Source organism: Podarcis filfolensis (assembly GCF_964270895.1).
Source record: "Podarcis filfolensis genome assembly, chromosome: 3".
Lineage (NCBI taxonomy): Eukaryota > Metazoa > Chordata > Lepidosauria > Squamata > Lacertidae > Podarcis > Podarcis filfolensis.
In genome coordinates this window covers 5,391,935-5,408,630 of record NC_139606.1, presented here as the reverse complement: position 1 = coordinate 5,408,630, position 16,696 = coordinate 5,391,935, and the positions used below count along the sequence as shown (strand labels likewise).

At 43.0% G+C, this 16,696-nt stretch overlaps 1 protein-coding gene and 1 long non-coding RNA gene across 5 annotated transcripts in view; one reads left to right on the top strand and one right to left on the bottom strand.

Moving 5' to 3' along the window:
- LOC310759510 overlaps window positions 1-16,696 on the bottom strand; it is a 121,061-nt gene that overhangs the window by 97,372 nt on the left and 6,993 nt on the right. Inside the window, exons 5-7 of one of the 4 annotated variants that reach the window (XR_014546353.1) lie at window positions 13,668-16,297; window positions 8,842-8,938; window positions 8,449-8,646 (exon numbers count right to left, since the gene is read on the bottom strand). The exons of 1 other annotated variant lie outside the window; for it this stretch is intronic. This is a non-coding gene — a long non-coding RNA (uncharacterized lncRNA). Of the gene's footprint in view, window positions 1-8,448; window positions 8,939-12,771; window positions 16,298-16,696 lie in introns of those variants that run through there. 2 more of the 4 variants (XR_014546354.1, XR_014546355.1) reach the window with 2 other exon arrangements.
- Window positions 1,643-5,189, top strand: MLNR (motilin receptor). Its single transcript, XM_083606714.1, has 2 exons — window positions 1,643-2,557; window positions 4,700-5,189. Exons 1-2 carry the CDS (start codon window positions 1,792-1,794, stop codon window positions 4,981-4,983), a joined length of 1,050 nt encoding a protein of 349 aa, XP_083462840.1. The 5' UTR covers window positions 1,643-1,791; the 3' UTR covers window positions 4,984-5,189.

Here is a 16,696-nt window from a genome sequence, read left to right as displayed (position 1 = left end):
TTTTCAGACTTAACAGGCCTTACCCAACCTGGTACCCTCTAGCTGCTTTGGACTGTAATAGCTGGCTGGGGATGATGAGAGTTGTAGTCCAAAACAGCTGGAGAACATCAGGTTGGGAAACTGACTAATTTACATCAAGAGAATGTACCATTGAGTTTAAATGGAGCAGAGGGGAGGAGAGGAACCTGTGCAAAGACTTCTTAAACCAACTTTTCGAAGGTTTGGATTGAGAAGCCCAGGGATGGATCTGACACTTGCAGTTGTCTCAATCTCTCGTGATTTCTGTTCTTAAATGCAGTTCTCCACATTGCTTACAGTGATTTACAATTTTTAAAAAATCCTCATGAAACTTCAGCAATTTAATGCAAACTTCTCCTAATTAACGTCTCCTAATAAACACATTTTTAGGTGCAGTTTTGACTAATGTACACATTTTTGCAAGCAATTTTTCTCATGAATTTTTGTATGTCATTTCACCAATGTATTCATTTTTATGCACTCTTTCTCCTGATATATGCTTTTTTTTTTGGTAAACATTGGTTGGATAAGTGCTAACGTCAAAGGATGGCTGTGTTTCAGTTATCACATTGTTTCAGAAAGTGTGTATTTGATAGATTTGTCTTTAATAGCAAGTTATCTTCAACCATGTCTCCATCTGATACCTGAATGCTGACAGGTGTCGTTTATGAAGAAGATGCTCTGACAATCTATTCCAGTCGTCTTGTACTTTTTCTAGAACTTGGTTCTGCAGCAAGTTTTCAAGGTCTTCTTCCAGGTCATTTACTTCCTATCCACCCCGAGATTGAACTCCATCAAGTTACATAGCTTTGAATTCTCTCAGGAAGCAAATCAGGCCCTTCTGTCTTTCCACCCCCTTTCCCAAGAATGGCTGTCTTGTGTTTCCTTTTATAGGCACACACCTTTATGCCATCACTTCCAGCCAAGCATGGACATGTGTGAAGACATGCTGCCTACAATTCACCTTCCAACTGTACCTACAGCAGCTACTTAATAGACTTGGCTAGGAACACTTATTTAACAAAGAAACCTCCTTAAAAACCTTCCTTGGAGGTTTTTAAGCAGAGGTTGGATGGCCATTGGTCATCTATGCTTTAGCTGAGATTGCAGGGAATTGGACTAGATGACCCTCGTGGTCCCAATTCTATGATTCTGTGGTTTGACTATTTTGGCAGTCCCCTTTTTCTGCAGACTCAAATCCTACAGCTATAACACCACAGATTTGGAGATCCCAAAAAAACCATTTAGTCTAACCCCAACTTCTCACAATACCAATGAGTACTGCCACGAAAAGCAACATACATCTGATGCAGTGGACTCTAGCTAACCAAGACGTGCTGTAATAATTCTGTTAGCCCTGAATGTACAACAAGATTTCTTTTTTGTTTTGGGTACTTATATTGTACATGGTTTCTATTTCCTCTGCAACTCAGTGGCTTTGAGAGGGATTTCTAACAGCTTCTCAATAGCCCCACCTGTTGCTAAGATATGAAATAATAAAGAACACGTGAAAAAGCAATGATTTTCCATTTGCTACTTATTTGGGAGGAGTTTGTTTGAGTATCTATCAATCTACGTTTGGAGCGCAGACGCTTTATTTCCCTACGCGAGGAAAAGCTAAGCTGCTCCTGAGATTTTGCAGAGCGTGGAGAAAGCATCAGTCAGAAACCAGACCAAGAAAAGGATGGAGCGCTGACACCATCTGAGCGTTCTGCCATGCTTGCATTTCCTCCGGATGCTCTGTAGAGAGGCAAATCGAGAGCTGCCTGCAACATGGTCTCAGCCAACATCAGCAGTTCTGCTGGACACCAAGAACAGAATACAGAGGTATGCAGCAAGTCCCTGTGCCCACTGCTGCCCTTGCACACTCTCATCCCAGTGACAGCCATATGTTTGGCGCTGCTGGTTCTTGGCGTAACAGGCAATGTCCTGACCATGGTTGTGACAGGTTGCTCCCGGGATCTGCGCAATACCACAAGCCTCTACTTAGCCAGCCTGGCTGTCTCTGACCTGCTGCTGCTGCTACTTGGTCTGCCCCTGGACCTGTACCGCCTGTGGCACGCACAGTCATGGGCGCTAGGTACACTGCTGTGCCACGTGTGGCACTGGTCCGGCGAGGCGTGCGCCTACTGCTCCATCCTGCATCTGACGGCCCTGACGGCCGAGCGCTACATTGCCATTTGTTTCCCATTGCGGGCCAAAGTCCTGGTGACCCAACGGCGTGTCAAAGCCCTGCTGGTGGGACTCTGGGCCGTGGCACTGCTCACCGCTGCACCTTTTTTATTCCTTGTGGGAGTTCGACGGGTTGGCAATTTCTCCAGCGACATCGATGCCAGGTATGAGTGTGCCCCCACAGACCATGCCCAACAGACAGGGCTGCTGGGTACCATGCTCTGGGTCACCACCAGCTACTTTGTGCTGCCCTTCCTTTGCCTCTACATCCTCTACAGTTTGATTGTCAGGGAGCTTCTGCGGGTCAACAAGACACATCTTGGCGGGGCATCATACCGAAACCACCAGCAAACAGTGCGCATGTTGGGTGAGTATTGGGAGGGGGGCATTATGCAGTCTGGAGGGTGTGAGGAGAACAATGCCTTAGTGCCTCCATGTCCAAGTCTCCATGGAATTTCCCCTATGCTTATAGAATGCAGTAGAGCTAACCTGATTCTTTATGGACCCCAAAAGTAAACGGACAAGGATGTCTCCATCCAAAAGAGTGCCTAGAGCATCTCAGGGCACCCTGCCATGGTCACCAGCCAATCCTGCACGTATTGGATGAGTGTGTGAATGAGTGTTTAGCAAGAAGCTTTTGCACGGCTCAGAGTGCTGCGCTGAAGTTCCTAGAAAATAAAAACTCACCCACAGCCCTGGAGAAAAGCCTTTTGTTGTAAACTCCAAAGAGATTCACACAAGGACCCCCATGCATTGAATTAATGTCCCATGGAAAACACAAAGCTTTTGCCAGACATCTTCTCTGTCTCAAGTGGAAGCGAGTTCCGGGGACATTTATCTTATAAATCAGAGAAAACTGATGTGGTTTGATTGGGGGTTTTTTTTTTTTGGTAGTAACTGATTACAAGCATAAAAGTTGAATACAGAGAGCAGGCAAGCAGATGATACCTGTCTCTCAAGCTGCACCAGTTCCTCTGAAGCATGTACTTGACCCCACTCCCTGGCAGGGCTGTAGCTAGGGGGTGGTGAGGTGGGCCCCTGCTGGGGTGCAGGCGATGGGTGTGTGTGCAAAATCGGCTTAAAAATATGTCCATAAATATAAATATTGATTGTTGCCTCATAAGAAATGGTTTTAAATAGAGGGTGAATTGAATGGGTGGAGGTGGTGGTGGAGGAGAGGCAGAAAGAAGAGCTAATTTGTCTGTGGCTGTGGGGCGCAAGCTGGACGGTTCTGCCATGGGTGCAAGATCACCGAGCTACTGCTCTGCTCCCTGGCTCCCCATCATCATCACTGTTAATTTGTATACAGTCTTTCTATCTTACAATACTCAAAGCGGTTTACAAGCTGAATAAACAAATGATGTACACCTTATAACAATCTAATGCAATACAAAAATGGAATAAATGTAATAATAAAACATAGCTCCCCAGCTTCTTACCAACAGCAAACAACCTCTAAAACTAAAGTGTTGCCTGTCTGCTTCATTGCACGGAATTGCCTCTCTTTCAAGCCTCAGCTGGGAAAAGTGGAGCATGTCCAGAAGCAGACAACCACTAGCCATCTGACACTGTCTGATTTTGTTTGCAGAATCACCTTCAAGTCCTTTAACTATTGACTAATTTGCAACCTATTTAAAAAGTAATCTCTTTTCATGATACCAGCCAAATCTTTCAGGAGGAATTATGGAAATATAAATTCAATAAATAAAAAAATCCCATAAATAATAGTGGGGAGACTAAAGCACCCATCTCCGAAGATACGTGTCCACCTGTTTACAGCTTATGGGCTGTACCCAATCCCGCAAGGATTCCCACAATTAAACTTCCCCTCCCTCCACTCCCCCAGTCACCTCCCAGATCTATTCTGGGGGTTCTCCCAATCCTTCTTAGGGAGAAAAGAGGAAGGGGAACTTTCACTGTGCAGACAGAAGTGCTTATGTCAATGGGACAACTTCATTGCCTCCAACTCTCTCTCTGTAATTTGTAATTTGCTTACATACTGCTGATGCCAATTACAGTGGTACCTCGGGTTACAGACGCTTCAGGTTACATACGCTTCAGGTTACAGACTCCGCTAATCCAGAAATAGTACCTCGGGTTAAGAACTTTGCTTCAGGATGAGAACAGAAATCATGCAGTGGCGGCACGGCAGCAGCGGGAGGCCCCATTAGCTAAAGTGGTGCTTCAGGTTAAGAGCAGTTTCAGGTTAAGAACGGACCTCCGGAACAAATTAAGTACTTAACCCGAGGTACCACTGTATATTGCAGGCACCAGTAGCAAGTAACTTCCCACACAAATTAGCCCTGATCTGATTCCGAAAATTGTGCTTTCCTGCCTTGCTGGACGATTCTAGCCCTGTTCAGCACCTGCATTCTGTGTGCCAAAGAGCAATCCAAATATTTGGAAACAAGTGTACTTCTCACCTACTTTGAGCAAGCCCATTAGGGCAAGAGTCAGCTGTGGCAGGGCAGAGAGTAATTCTTTCCTCCTTTCCCCCCTCCTCTTGCAGTTGTGGTGGTCCTGGCTTTTGTCGTATGCTGGCTGCCATTCCATGTCGGGAGGATAATATACACCCACTCAAAGGATACCAGGATGATGCATTTCTCTCAGTATTTCAATATTTTTGCATTGCCGCTCTTCTACTTGAGTGCAAGTATCAACCCAATCCTCTACAACCTCATCTCGAAGAAATACAGGGCAGCACTTTATAAGCTACTAGTGTCTCCCAAGTCTGCAGAAAGGGCTTCTACTATTACTAGAGAAACTGTGAGCTACCCAGAGACAAGTGGGTAGTTTAAAACATGGGTAGGCAAACTAAGGCCCAGGGGCTGGAGCCGGCCAATCACCTTCTAAATCCGGCCCGCGGACGGTCCGGGAATCAGCGTGTTTTTACATGAGTAGAATGTGTGCTTTTATTTAAAATGCATCTCTGGGTTATTTGTGGGGCATAGGAATTCGTTCACCCCCCCCCCGCAAAAAATATAGTCCGGCCCCCCACAAGGTCTGCAGGACAATGGACCGGCCCCCTGCTGAAAAAGTTTGCTGACTTTCATTTGCATTGCTTTCATCGATATACTTTAAAGCAGATTTGTGAAAATAAGGGTAGCTCATGGTTAGCTTTCCACAGGGCTGGCCCACCCACGAGGCAAGGTGAGGTGACTGCCTCAGGTGGCAGGATCCAGAGGGGCAGCAGATCCAGCCTCCAAGGAATGTGTTGCCTGCAGCTGCTGCCATCTCCTCAGCATCGCCCCCTCCCATGCCATCTCTTCTCAGCAAATAGGAGGTGCTGCTGATTTCCTCCCACCCCAGTGAGGAAATGGCGAGGGCTGCTCTCTGGGGTCTCCAGGGCTCTGCCCCCCCCCCAGCATGATTCAGAGCAGGTCCTTTTTCTCCCACAGCAGCCTTTGATTCCCACTTCAACCATCGGATAAGGTTGATTTAATCCCACCCTCCATCCTTGTTCCTGATGTAGATCTTTGCTCACCCCTTCTTCCCTGGTGGGAGGACGCCATTTTGTGGAATTTATCCGTAGGATGATGCAGGCAAAACCCAGACCATGACCACGGATACAAGAACAATGCCACAAATGCCCCCCAATTTACCAGCAAACTATACTTTGTCTTTTTCCCTGCAAACCAGGATTAGAAACCATGGACTGATCCTGGTTTGTAAAGCAAGGGCAAACCATAATTTCTCTGGTCAGTCCAAATGGCAAGCTGTGATTCATTCAAATTTAAGATGTCGGGTGGGGAGTGGGAATTGGAGAATGCAAAAATGGTGTGTGCATACTTGAGATTCCTCAAGGCTTGTTTACCTAGTCGCATCATTGAAAAAGGCCACAGTTCAATATTACGGCACATGCTGTGCATGCAGAAGGCCTCAGGTTTTAGGTCCGGCATCCCCAGTTAAGAAGAAAGTCAAGGAGCAAGTAAGATGAACAACCTCTGCCTTGAGACTGCCAGTTGTATGTGAGACAACATTGGGTGAAATGGACAGATTGTCTATCTCATAAGGTAGCTAAGTTGCCTAATTTACTATCTGGATCACTCCATCATCTTAGTATAATATTTGTGGAGCTTTATATTGTGTTGCAGTAAGTTGCTGTAGTGATTCATATAGTAAAATAGGCCTTGTACCAGACAGATATTTTGTTGGAACAGTTGCAGAGCTACTGCTTCTAGGTTTTGTTAGCTGATATCGAAATGAATCAGGACCATTTTAATTGGTTTTCACATTGTCACAGTTTCTATTTTAAGACACATCCTGCATAAATTAGAGAGTTTCTGATATGCTAATTGTAAATCTGTTTCCACAATTTTGCCACTAAATGTTTAGATTTGTGAATCAACATTACTTGTAGTTCCGTCTGATCATGGGAATGCTCTGAGATGTTAGTGAAGTGTTAGATTCCAGGCAAGAAAATGGTAAAATTTTATCTGTCCTAGAGTATGGCCAGTACATTGCTACTGCCAAGCAGGTCTGGATCATAGCTGTCAACGTTTTCCTTTTTTAAAGGGAAATTCCCGTATTCCGAATAGGATTCCTCGCAAGAAAAGGGAAAAGTTGACAGCTATGGTCTGGATCCTGTCAGCACTCGAATGGCTGGCCACCTGAGAATCACATGGAATCACAGAATTGTAGGGTTGGAAGGGATGCCGAGGGTCATTTAGTCCAACCCCGTGCAATGCAGGAATCTTTTTACCCAACATGGGGCTCGAGCCCAGGACCTTGAGATTAAGAGTCTCTTGCTCTACCAACTGACACATATGCTGCCTTGTGTTAAATGTAGGGTTTGGAGAGAAATTCTATTGAGTTTGCATTCAAACTTCACAAAACCACACTTTCTATTGTTTCTACTACATGAACCAAAACACAACCATTCTTCAGAAGTCACATTCTTCCGATGTTGCAATACTTACCAGTCAGGTAAAGTGTATAAAAATGTGCATCCTAGACTGAAGTGTACATAAGCATGCAAATATTCGTAAAAATTGCATACCAGAATGCATTATATATGGGATTATTATTTTTTTGAAAATGTGCCTATAGGAGACATTGGCACTAAGATGCTAATGAAGTTTCAATAGGACCTATTGCAAATTGGTGTAGAAATGTGGAGAACTCACCTTCAGGTTGGAAAAGTGAGATATAAATATTATGAAAATGAAGATTTAGCAGCTGCCAAACCTTCAAATCAATGACTTAGCTCCCTTCTCATATCTTATATGGCTTCTTATTTGAGACACACTTAAAGCAGAGTTCTGAAGTTAAGTTCTTGACTGTGTCACCCGCAAGAACAGGGGCAGATGATTGCAGCTGAATAAATGCAAACTTAATAGTGTGAAACCACAAAAATTATTATTGTTGCTATTGTTATTATTAATTCTAACACCGCTCCCTTTTAAGAGCTATGGGAACTTTAAAGAAACACAGTTTACCTAGGCAAGTTGCTTTCATCAATTTGCCTTGCTGTCCATTACATAGAAAAATTGGGAATGAGCTGAAAAGCCTGGTATATTGGGAGCAGGTTCATTTCACTCAAAATGTGAGTAATGAGTAATAACCTTCCTGCATGGAGCTTGACTGTTTTTGTGCTATCTTCGATGAAGGCTTAATTGTAAAACAAACACATAGGCAGGAATCCATAGTAACATAATGCATGATGGTTTGGGGCATAAATGGCATGGGGGCAAATCTTGTCACCTTTTGAAATGGGAAATGCTATCAGTCCAAACATAAAATAACTTGGCAACCTAACTAAAAGAGGAAGGGTAGCTCAAATATTACGAAAGGAGAAAGCTGACACGGTATTTTTGCAGAAAACATCATATCCCTCTGATCATACAGGTCAATTGCCCTTTTAAATTGCCAAGCTATTTGCCACCATTTTAGCTAAAACGTATTGGCACATATTTTGGTCATGTTCTTAAGATAGTGAAATTTTGTGGAAATATAAATGATGAACCATTAACAATGTTATTTGGAAATTTTAAGGATCTGGTTTAACCAGGAGATGTCAAATTGACAATACGTCAGTTAATAACTACTAGTACAGGAATATGTTGTGGGGATGGACATTTATTCATCTAGGAGACTAGATGTAGTCCACTTAAGTTATACTCAGAGTAGACCCATTAAAATCAATTGGCATGGCTAACTTAAGTCCATTGATATCAGTAAGTCTACCCTAAGCACCAGTAAGTTGGACTCAACTCTCAAAGTTGACTAATATTGACTAATATTGTACGAGTGAAGGAAGGAAGGCAACTTGATAATTTATTCATTTAAAAATGAAGCATTTTTGTTAAGTATAACACGACACAAGAAAACATTCACCCTTTATGTTATTAGAAACAATTTGGAGAACAACTGTTTATATCTTTTTGCTTGTGACTTATTTTACGACTACTGCTGATGCTGCTTGTTTGTTCACAATGCAATGTTTTCTTCTTTTATCTGTAAAACAAACAAATAAAGATGCCAAGCTACTTTGCTGCTATTTAGCTAAAAGGGGGCTGACAGCACCCTTTCACTGACTTTATGCCTGATTGAGAAATGGCAAGTCCAATCCAGAAATTCATGGAAAACATCTATAAAGGGCTATTGGTCAGTGATGTTTCAAAGTTGTTTGCAGAGGACACAATCACTTACCTGAAAGAAGAATGTTTAGATGTTACTGAAAATCTTAAGAGAACTGTGTTTCTGTGACTGAGGTGCAAATGGATGTGGACTATTTTCCTTGGACACACTAGAACAAAGTGAAGAACTATTATCAGCTGTGAGTGGGTGCTTTTTTTTTGCTTCTTACTACTACTACATTGGGACATAGATGGTGCTGTGGTCTAAACTACAGAGCCTAGGACTTGCCGATCAGAAGGTCTGCGGTTCGAATCCCCGCGACGGGGTGAGCTCCCATTGCTCGGTCCCAGCTCCTGCCAATCTAGCAGTTCGAAAGCACGCCAAAAAGTGCAAGTAGATAAATAGGTACCACTCTGGCGGGAAGCTAAACTGCGTTTCCGTGCGCTGCTCTGGTTTGCCAGAAGAGGCTTAGTCATGCCGGCCACATGGCCCGGAAGCTGTACGCCGGCTCCCTCGGCCAATAAAGCGAGATGAGCGCTGCAACCCCAGAATCATCTGCGACTGGACCTAACGGTCAGGTGTCCCTTTACCTTTACTACTACATCATGCAATAAACATTTGGCAGTGCTCTCAAATATTCAGTGTTTAAGACAATATAAGAGGACAGAGCCACTTAGGAAAACATGAACACTTGGCAGGCTAGTTACAGTGGAAATACTGGTTTGTCAAATTTCCCCCCCTGTTTCAAATCTCTAATGGTATTATTGACTATGTTCCAAGAATGGCTTTTTGATTGAAAAAAAAAATGTACACAAGGGATTTGAAACAAGATGGCCTAACACCATCATATAGAAACATTGAATTGGGAAGTTTTGAGCGTACAAAGATCTGACAAATTATGATATAGTTTGGCTCCAAAAGTCTACTCCACACAAAAAAAATCTTGAAAAGTATTAGATATGCATAGCCACTTTACAAAAGCTACCAAATCACGTCAGTCAGTACTTATCTCGCAGCTTTTGTTGGCTAAGGGAAATTGGTTAGATTTTGAAAAGAATGACTTTTTGTTAAGATGCATTACAGAATGTATATTAATCTAAATTTCATGCTGCTTTCATTGAAATCTTCTGAGAGTTTCTACCCTAAGTGCTCTGATAACTAATTACGTTGATCCAACATTTACCCATTGTATCACTTTGTAAGATATGGATTATCATGTTTGAACTGTAATGGCCTATAGCCAATTTGTAAGTAAAGCATAATTGAACTTTGCAAAAATTGAATTGTGACGGAAATCCTGGATAACCAGATTTGCCCTGCCAATGTAACCGATACTGATTTTAGAACACTGTATATTCTAAAACCCACAACAATGAATTTATCATGTGTGGGAGATATGAAAATTCTGAAGGTTGCTATCCCACTGGCTCACAAGTTTCTTCTGATCGGGGGATCCTCCTTAAAGTTTGTACCCAGCAAAGTTACACACACAAAAACAACTCTTGTCTTATTTAGAAGAGCTCAGATTTCTTTAGAAAAGATGTAGAAACCAGTGTGCTGCTGGTCTTGTAAGAGTTTATTGTGAAGAGTTGTGTAGGGGATTAACAGACAGATGTTTTCTGCTTGGTGGCAAATGATACCATTTATTATCAATTCAAAAGAAGCATTTGAGAATTGTTGAAATTGTATAAGATTTGTTCATCCTTAAATTTCCATTTAGGAGTAATTTAAGCAATTGATGTCTGACAATAAAATGGAATATGAATAGAAACAATAAATGTTTTCTAAATTTGCATGTAAACACTTGCTAACCAAGAGAGACAGCTATACACAAGAAGTGTAGTCAAGAAGTATAATCCTCAATTTTTGTTCTTTATCATTGTGTTTCAATAGTTCCACAACTGCACATTTTGTCAGGGAATAAAAATCAAAGATGACTACCAGAGCAGCTTATAGATTCAGGTAAGTAGCCATGTTGGTCTGACGCAGTCAAAAAAAATATAAAATATGTCCAGTAGCACCTTAGAGACCAGCTAAGTTTGTTCTGGGTATAAGCTTTCGTGTGCATGCACACTTCTTCAAATACTTCAGATATCTGAAGAAGTGTGCATGCACATGAAAGCTTATACCCAGAGCAAACTTAGTTGGTCTCTAAGGAGCTACTGGAATTCCCCTCCCCCCCGAGAGCAGCTTACAAATATCAATAGTAAGATGGTCTCTGCTGTTGTCCTGACAATCTCAACGACAGGATACAAAAGGAAAATGGATTGGTAGGTGTGGCGATCACACAGGGTCCCCGGACGTTTGACAGTCTATTGATCCCTGTGCCACCACTATGATCACTTCCCCGCTGCCACCAACCCGTTTCTCTCGGGTACACACTGAGTCCAGACAGTTTATTAACATTAAAACAAATAATCAAGTTTATTTTATAAGCATGAACAAGTTTATGGTTTCAGTTAATTTTTCTTGTCAGTTTCTTATCCTTAGTTTCTATACTGGCCTATACTTCCTAATAACTGCTAACTGATTATCCCACTGTCTATCTAACTCCTCCTATCAGTTTCTCTCACATCAAAACTCGACCAACCCACAGATTTATCCTCCCTCTTCCTTCTCCAACTCCCAACTGACTTCCACACAACTCCAACTCTAACTCTAACTCATCCCCTTGGGTTCCCACTGGCCAATCACTTCACACTCATTTAACCCTTTCCTTATGACCCACCTAGGAGGCAAACACCACAGTAGGGAAGAGGAAAAATGCGAACGTAGCCACTAGTTCTTCAAACAAGAAGTCTGAATGGAAACAGTTTGAGAAGAGAATGAGGCAAAATCTCTGGTCTGTCAGCCTAGTTAATAGAGGGGCTCTGCAGTTCCTTCTCTCCCTCCAGCATGATGGAATGGCTACTGCTTGAAGGAGTAGCCTGATGGCATGGATCAAAATATAGAAGCTTTCGCTGTGACTGAGATGTGAACTGGAGCACTGTAAAACCTATTTGATAAACAGGCAGAGAATCTGAATATTTGTATTTGTTTTGCAGTCTGGAAATAACTATGGCAGGGTTCTCCATAAACATTACCAAAATAAATTTCTCTAGCTCAGCCATAAGCTCAGCCCCCAAGGCAGGGTGGTATCTAATGGCTGCCCAAATGGAAAGCGCCTTGAGAAACTAAGCCAGTGTTGTACAGTGGTTAGAGTATCAGAATACCACTTGGGAGACCAGGGTTCAAGTCCCCACTCAGCAGTGAAGCCCACGGGGTCACCCTTTACCAGTCACTGACTTTTAGCCTAAACTACCTCACAGGGTTTTTGTGAGGATAACATGTGAAGGGGGAGATATATGCAGCCTTAAGTTGGGACAGATATGTAATCTGTGTTGTTTTTCTAGAAAAAGAGGTGTCAGAATTCCTCTCTTAGAATGGCACTGGCGCCCACCTGAGAGGTGTCGGAACTAAGGTCCTGTGAATTCCCGGAGAGAAAAGCCCTGCTTTCTCACCAACCCCAGAGGTTGGCATGGGCTGTGTTGCATAGAGCTGCAGTCTTGGGGTATGGGGTCAAATTGATCATATGCAAGATCCCTCCACCCAATTTTAGATGATTTCCCCATTGCATTGCAATTCCGAGGACCCTCTGCAGAGAGGAGAAAGGTTGGTTATGCAAGCTGCCTTCTACTTATTTAACCATCAGATGCAGTCAAGGACAGATCTAGAACATCTGCATTTCTTTTATCACTCTTGATAATAATTCTTTACAGGACCATTATAATTTGTGTGCTCCGTCCTCCATCAGCCATTCTTTGTGAGAAGAAAAGCTGTTTGGCGTAAGAAAGGCATGCCTAATTTTTTCTGCAAACAGAAACCCCAAGCAACCCATGTTATCTAGCTGCTCTGCTAAAAATCACACTCTTTTCAGCACTGATCCTGTGTACACGTTGCTTCATACAACAAATATGCCAGTTTGTATGGCAGGTCGTGTTTTCTGTGTGTGTGTGTGTGTGTGTGTGTTTTTACAGTTTCCTGCCAGCTGGACTGCTATTGTAACTGGTCAAAATAATGGGGAAAGGATTGAAATTCACAAGTTAATTTTCATTTAGCTGAACAATTCACTTGCTACTCCTTATCTGAGGTGCATTCTTATTTATCAGGAGGAGTGGGGAAATAAATTTGGCTTTCTGGTACACGCTACAGTTTAAAGCTGCAGTTGACTAAAAGGTAAGCATCCTGTCCAATGAAAAGATTTCCAAATGGAGCACAACAAATTCTTAAAATCTGGTATGCACCCAACCCATCTTTCTAGTTCAAATATTGTAGAAGAGCACTCCACTGGTACTTCACTCTTTAGCTGAAAAAGCTCCCATACTGGCTTACAAAGAACAGCAGGAGGACAGTCCCTCTAAAAAGACATGACACACAAGGAAGAAGGGAAGAGGAGGGCCTTAAAAGCAAGCTCAGGCACCAATTCTTAAACTTCAGTTGTTCTCATGACCAGGTGGGATAGAGGTGAAAAACAGATATGCTTTAAAGTGATATGTAGAGCTTATGGGAATGAAGGTGGAGAGAAAGGCTTTTTCATGCATTAGCCCAGGGACAATATCTGGGTGTGGCTTTTATTATTCTTTTTCTTCAGGCTCATAATATGGAGAATCTACATTGTAAGACTATGAACAAATTAACTGAAGGATTCACCCGGTGGGCCAAATGGTTCTCAGTTTTAAGTCTTTGCAGTGACACTCCTGAGCAGACTTTGTTTCTCCTAATACAGAGTTAACTTACTTCTTCTTCTGATTTATTGCTGCCTAGCTCTTCACACACACACACACACACACACACACACACACACACACACACGCTTATATAATGACTGTTTTGATGACCTTTTGAATGTTCTTCCATACCTGTCATTTTAATTGTTTCATGTCCTGTGTTTCCAAGAGGTTTTGGGTATTGATCACTTTCCTGCAGCGTAGCAATCCCTGCTAGCACCTGGGGCAGACCAAAGTTGTGGAGTTTGTGTTGTTGAGCTTTCTTTAGGAAATTGAAGTTGTTGAGCTTCTTTGAAATACACAGCTGATCTGAAAACACAGCTACCTAAAAAACAAATGAATCTCCAGATATTTGAGCAGTCAAGCTGCTCACTCAGATTACAAAAATACATGGCACTGCTGCTGTTGTCAGCCATTAGCTATTCATGTTCCGAACGTAAAGGATGTGAAAACATATTCACAGCACACAAGGCCCCCTGAGGCCTAAATACTCAGTCTAACTTTGATGTTGGCTTTATAGGTCAAAACCAGCACTTTGAATTGGGTCTGGAAGCTAATTGGTAGTAGCCAATATGGTCAGCATTATATGTGTTATGTACTGAAGTTCTCACCCTGGGCCAGCAGGGGGATACTGTAGATAGTTTTCACATATGCAAATAAGGGATTGAAAGTGACGTTCAGTGATTGGATAGTTACAGAAAGTGGTTACTGTTGCGTTGTAGTGGAGCTCTATATAAGCAGGCTGGCTGAACCCTTCAGTTCAGTTCTGTTCTGGCCTGTGAATAAACAAGAACTGTTTGAGGAATCGCTGTGTTGTCTGATATGTTCACCCACAACTTAACAATATGATCAAACCATCTTGCCCTGGTGAGCAACCTGGCTGCTGAACTCTGCACCAGCTGAAGTTTCCAGTCTTCAGAGGCAGCCCCGTTGCAGTAATTCAACCTATAAGTTACCATAGTCCATGGTCCTCAGCTTTCTGGAACCTGGAGACCTATATCTAATAAATTGTCATGGGCACCACAAAGTGCTCATTTCACAGATGTAAAACTGGTGATGCTTGACCTATCCAAACAACAGGCAAAAAACTGTGCCTGCCCGAACCCTCTTACAGGTGCTTCCAGTCTTCAGATGCCCCACACGCTTTTGCAAAAAAGAAAATGAAAGAAAAATGAGAACACCAAAGTTTTGCCGAGCAAAAAGAAAGCGAGGTGGTGGGGGGAGGGAGCTGCACGGCTTTGCCAGCAAAGCCGAGCAACTCATCCTCTCCCCACCTCCTGCCTGCTCCTCCAGGCTCCAGCCAGGACTCGGGTGCTGGGGCAATGGCATGCCAACCCCCCTCAACTCCCAAGTATCCAGAGCGGGGGAGCCGGCAATGTTGCCACCCCCACCTCCTCCCCATCCCTCGCGCTTGCGCAAGAAGGAAGAGCCTGATAGGTGGGAGGGGGAGAGAAATGTGCCCTAGGCTTGTAGCTCGCACACGCGCATGCGAGAGAGAGAGAGACCAAGAGGCGCTGCGGTGCAGAGGATCCTTTGCCCACGGCTGCGGGCAGGGGCACAATGGCATCCCCACGGCGTGCCCTCATCAACCCTTCAGAGATGGCACCCAGGGCGCTCCGCTCCCCCCGCCCCCCTCTTCCTACGCCACTGAACATGAACACTGCCACAAGAGCCTGCAATAAATCTAGATGACAACTTTGCTGCCACATACACCCGGACAGCATCATTATTGGCCCAATAACATCAAACATTAAACAGGCCTATTTAATTGTTCATCTTCCAACATTATATAAGTTATCAAATGCCAACAGTGCCCTTCAGCTCTCTATATTGGACAAACAGGACAAACTTTACGCCAAAGGATAAATGGACATAAATCTGACATCAGGAATCATAAAACAGAGAAACCAATAGGAGAACACTTCAGTCTCCGAGGACATTCTATACAAGATCTTAAAGTAGCTGTCTTATTGCAAAAGAATTTTAAAAATACACTTGAAAGAGAAGTTGCTGAATTACAGCTCATTACCAAACTAAAAACTATGGAGAGACCTGGTCTGAATAGAGATATTGGATTCATGTCCCATTATACATACTAAAGCTAATTTTGGTCATCTATCCCTTTAAAAATCCCTTGCCCTTCCCTGTGGAACCAACTGCCATAACAGTCATCAACAGTTATAAGGTTGAACCGACCTCTGCTTCAGAGTATCTGATGAAGTGTGTATTACACACAAAAGCTCATACCTTGAAAGCTTATATTTAGTTGATCTTAAAGGTGCCACTGGAATTATTAAAAAAGATTTTTCCAGCCATGCTTTCTGTACAAGTTTCCCAGATGCAGACAAATTGTTCTATTTCCAATTTCCCGATTGCAATGAACTGGTGGTAATTATTCGGGAGCTTCCAGAATTGCTCATTGGCCAGAAACAGCTAGGTTGCTTTTTAAGAGTTGAGTTGTGCTGGAGTTACAACAGTCCACTTGCATAGTCATCATCTTCCTCATTGCCACGGGAAGCTCCTCCACCTGCTTCACCTGCTTCGCCCTGTGGAGTAACTGGGCCTTTCTTCTTCATGCCTTCTCCTGGGACAGCCAATGAGTGGCCAAGCTTGGCATAATCCTTGTCCATGTATTTAAAGAGTGGTGAATTGCACACATCTGAGACTTGGTCCTGGTCTTGCTGATCATCCCCTCTAGGAGCTGCTTCAGTGCCGCACAGTCTCTTCTTGCTCTTCCTCAATGTCTTCTATAATTAGATCTTCTGAAAAGAAAAAGCTGGCACTTGGAGAGACTTTCTTATATATACTGAATATATACATGGAACCTTGATGGCAGAAAGTGAGGAGGAATTAAAGAACCTTTTAATGAGGGTGAAAGAGGAGAGCGCAAAATATGGTCTGAAGCTCAACATCAAAAAAACAAAGATCATGGCCACTAGTCCCATCACCTCCTGGCAAATAGAAGGGGAAGAAATGGAGGCAGTGAGAGATTTTACTTTCTTGGGCTCCATGATCACTGCAGATGATGACAGCGGTCACAAAATTAAAAGACACCTGCTTCTTGGGAGAAAAGCAATGACAAACCTAGACAGCATCTTAAAAAGCAGAGACATCACCTTGCCAACAAAGGTCCGTATAGTTAATGCTATGGTTTTCCCAGT

Coding starts and splice junctions, on each gene's coding strand:
- MLNR (XM_083606714.1), top strand. CDS start 1,792: ATGGTCTCAGCCAACATCAGCAGTTCTGCTGGACACCAAGAACAGAAT. Junction 2,558..4,699: donor GCAAACAGTGCGCATGTTGG/GTGAGTATTGGG, acceptor CTCCTCTTGCAG/TTGTGGTGGTCCTGGCTTTT.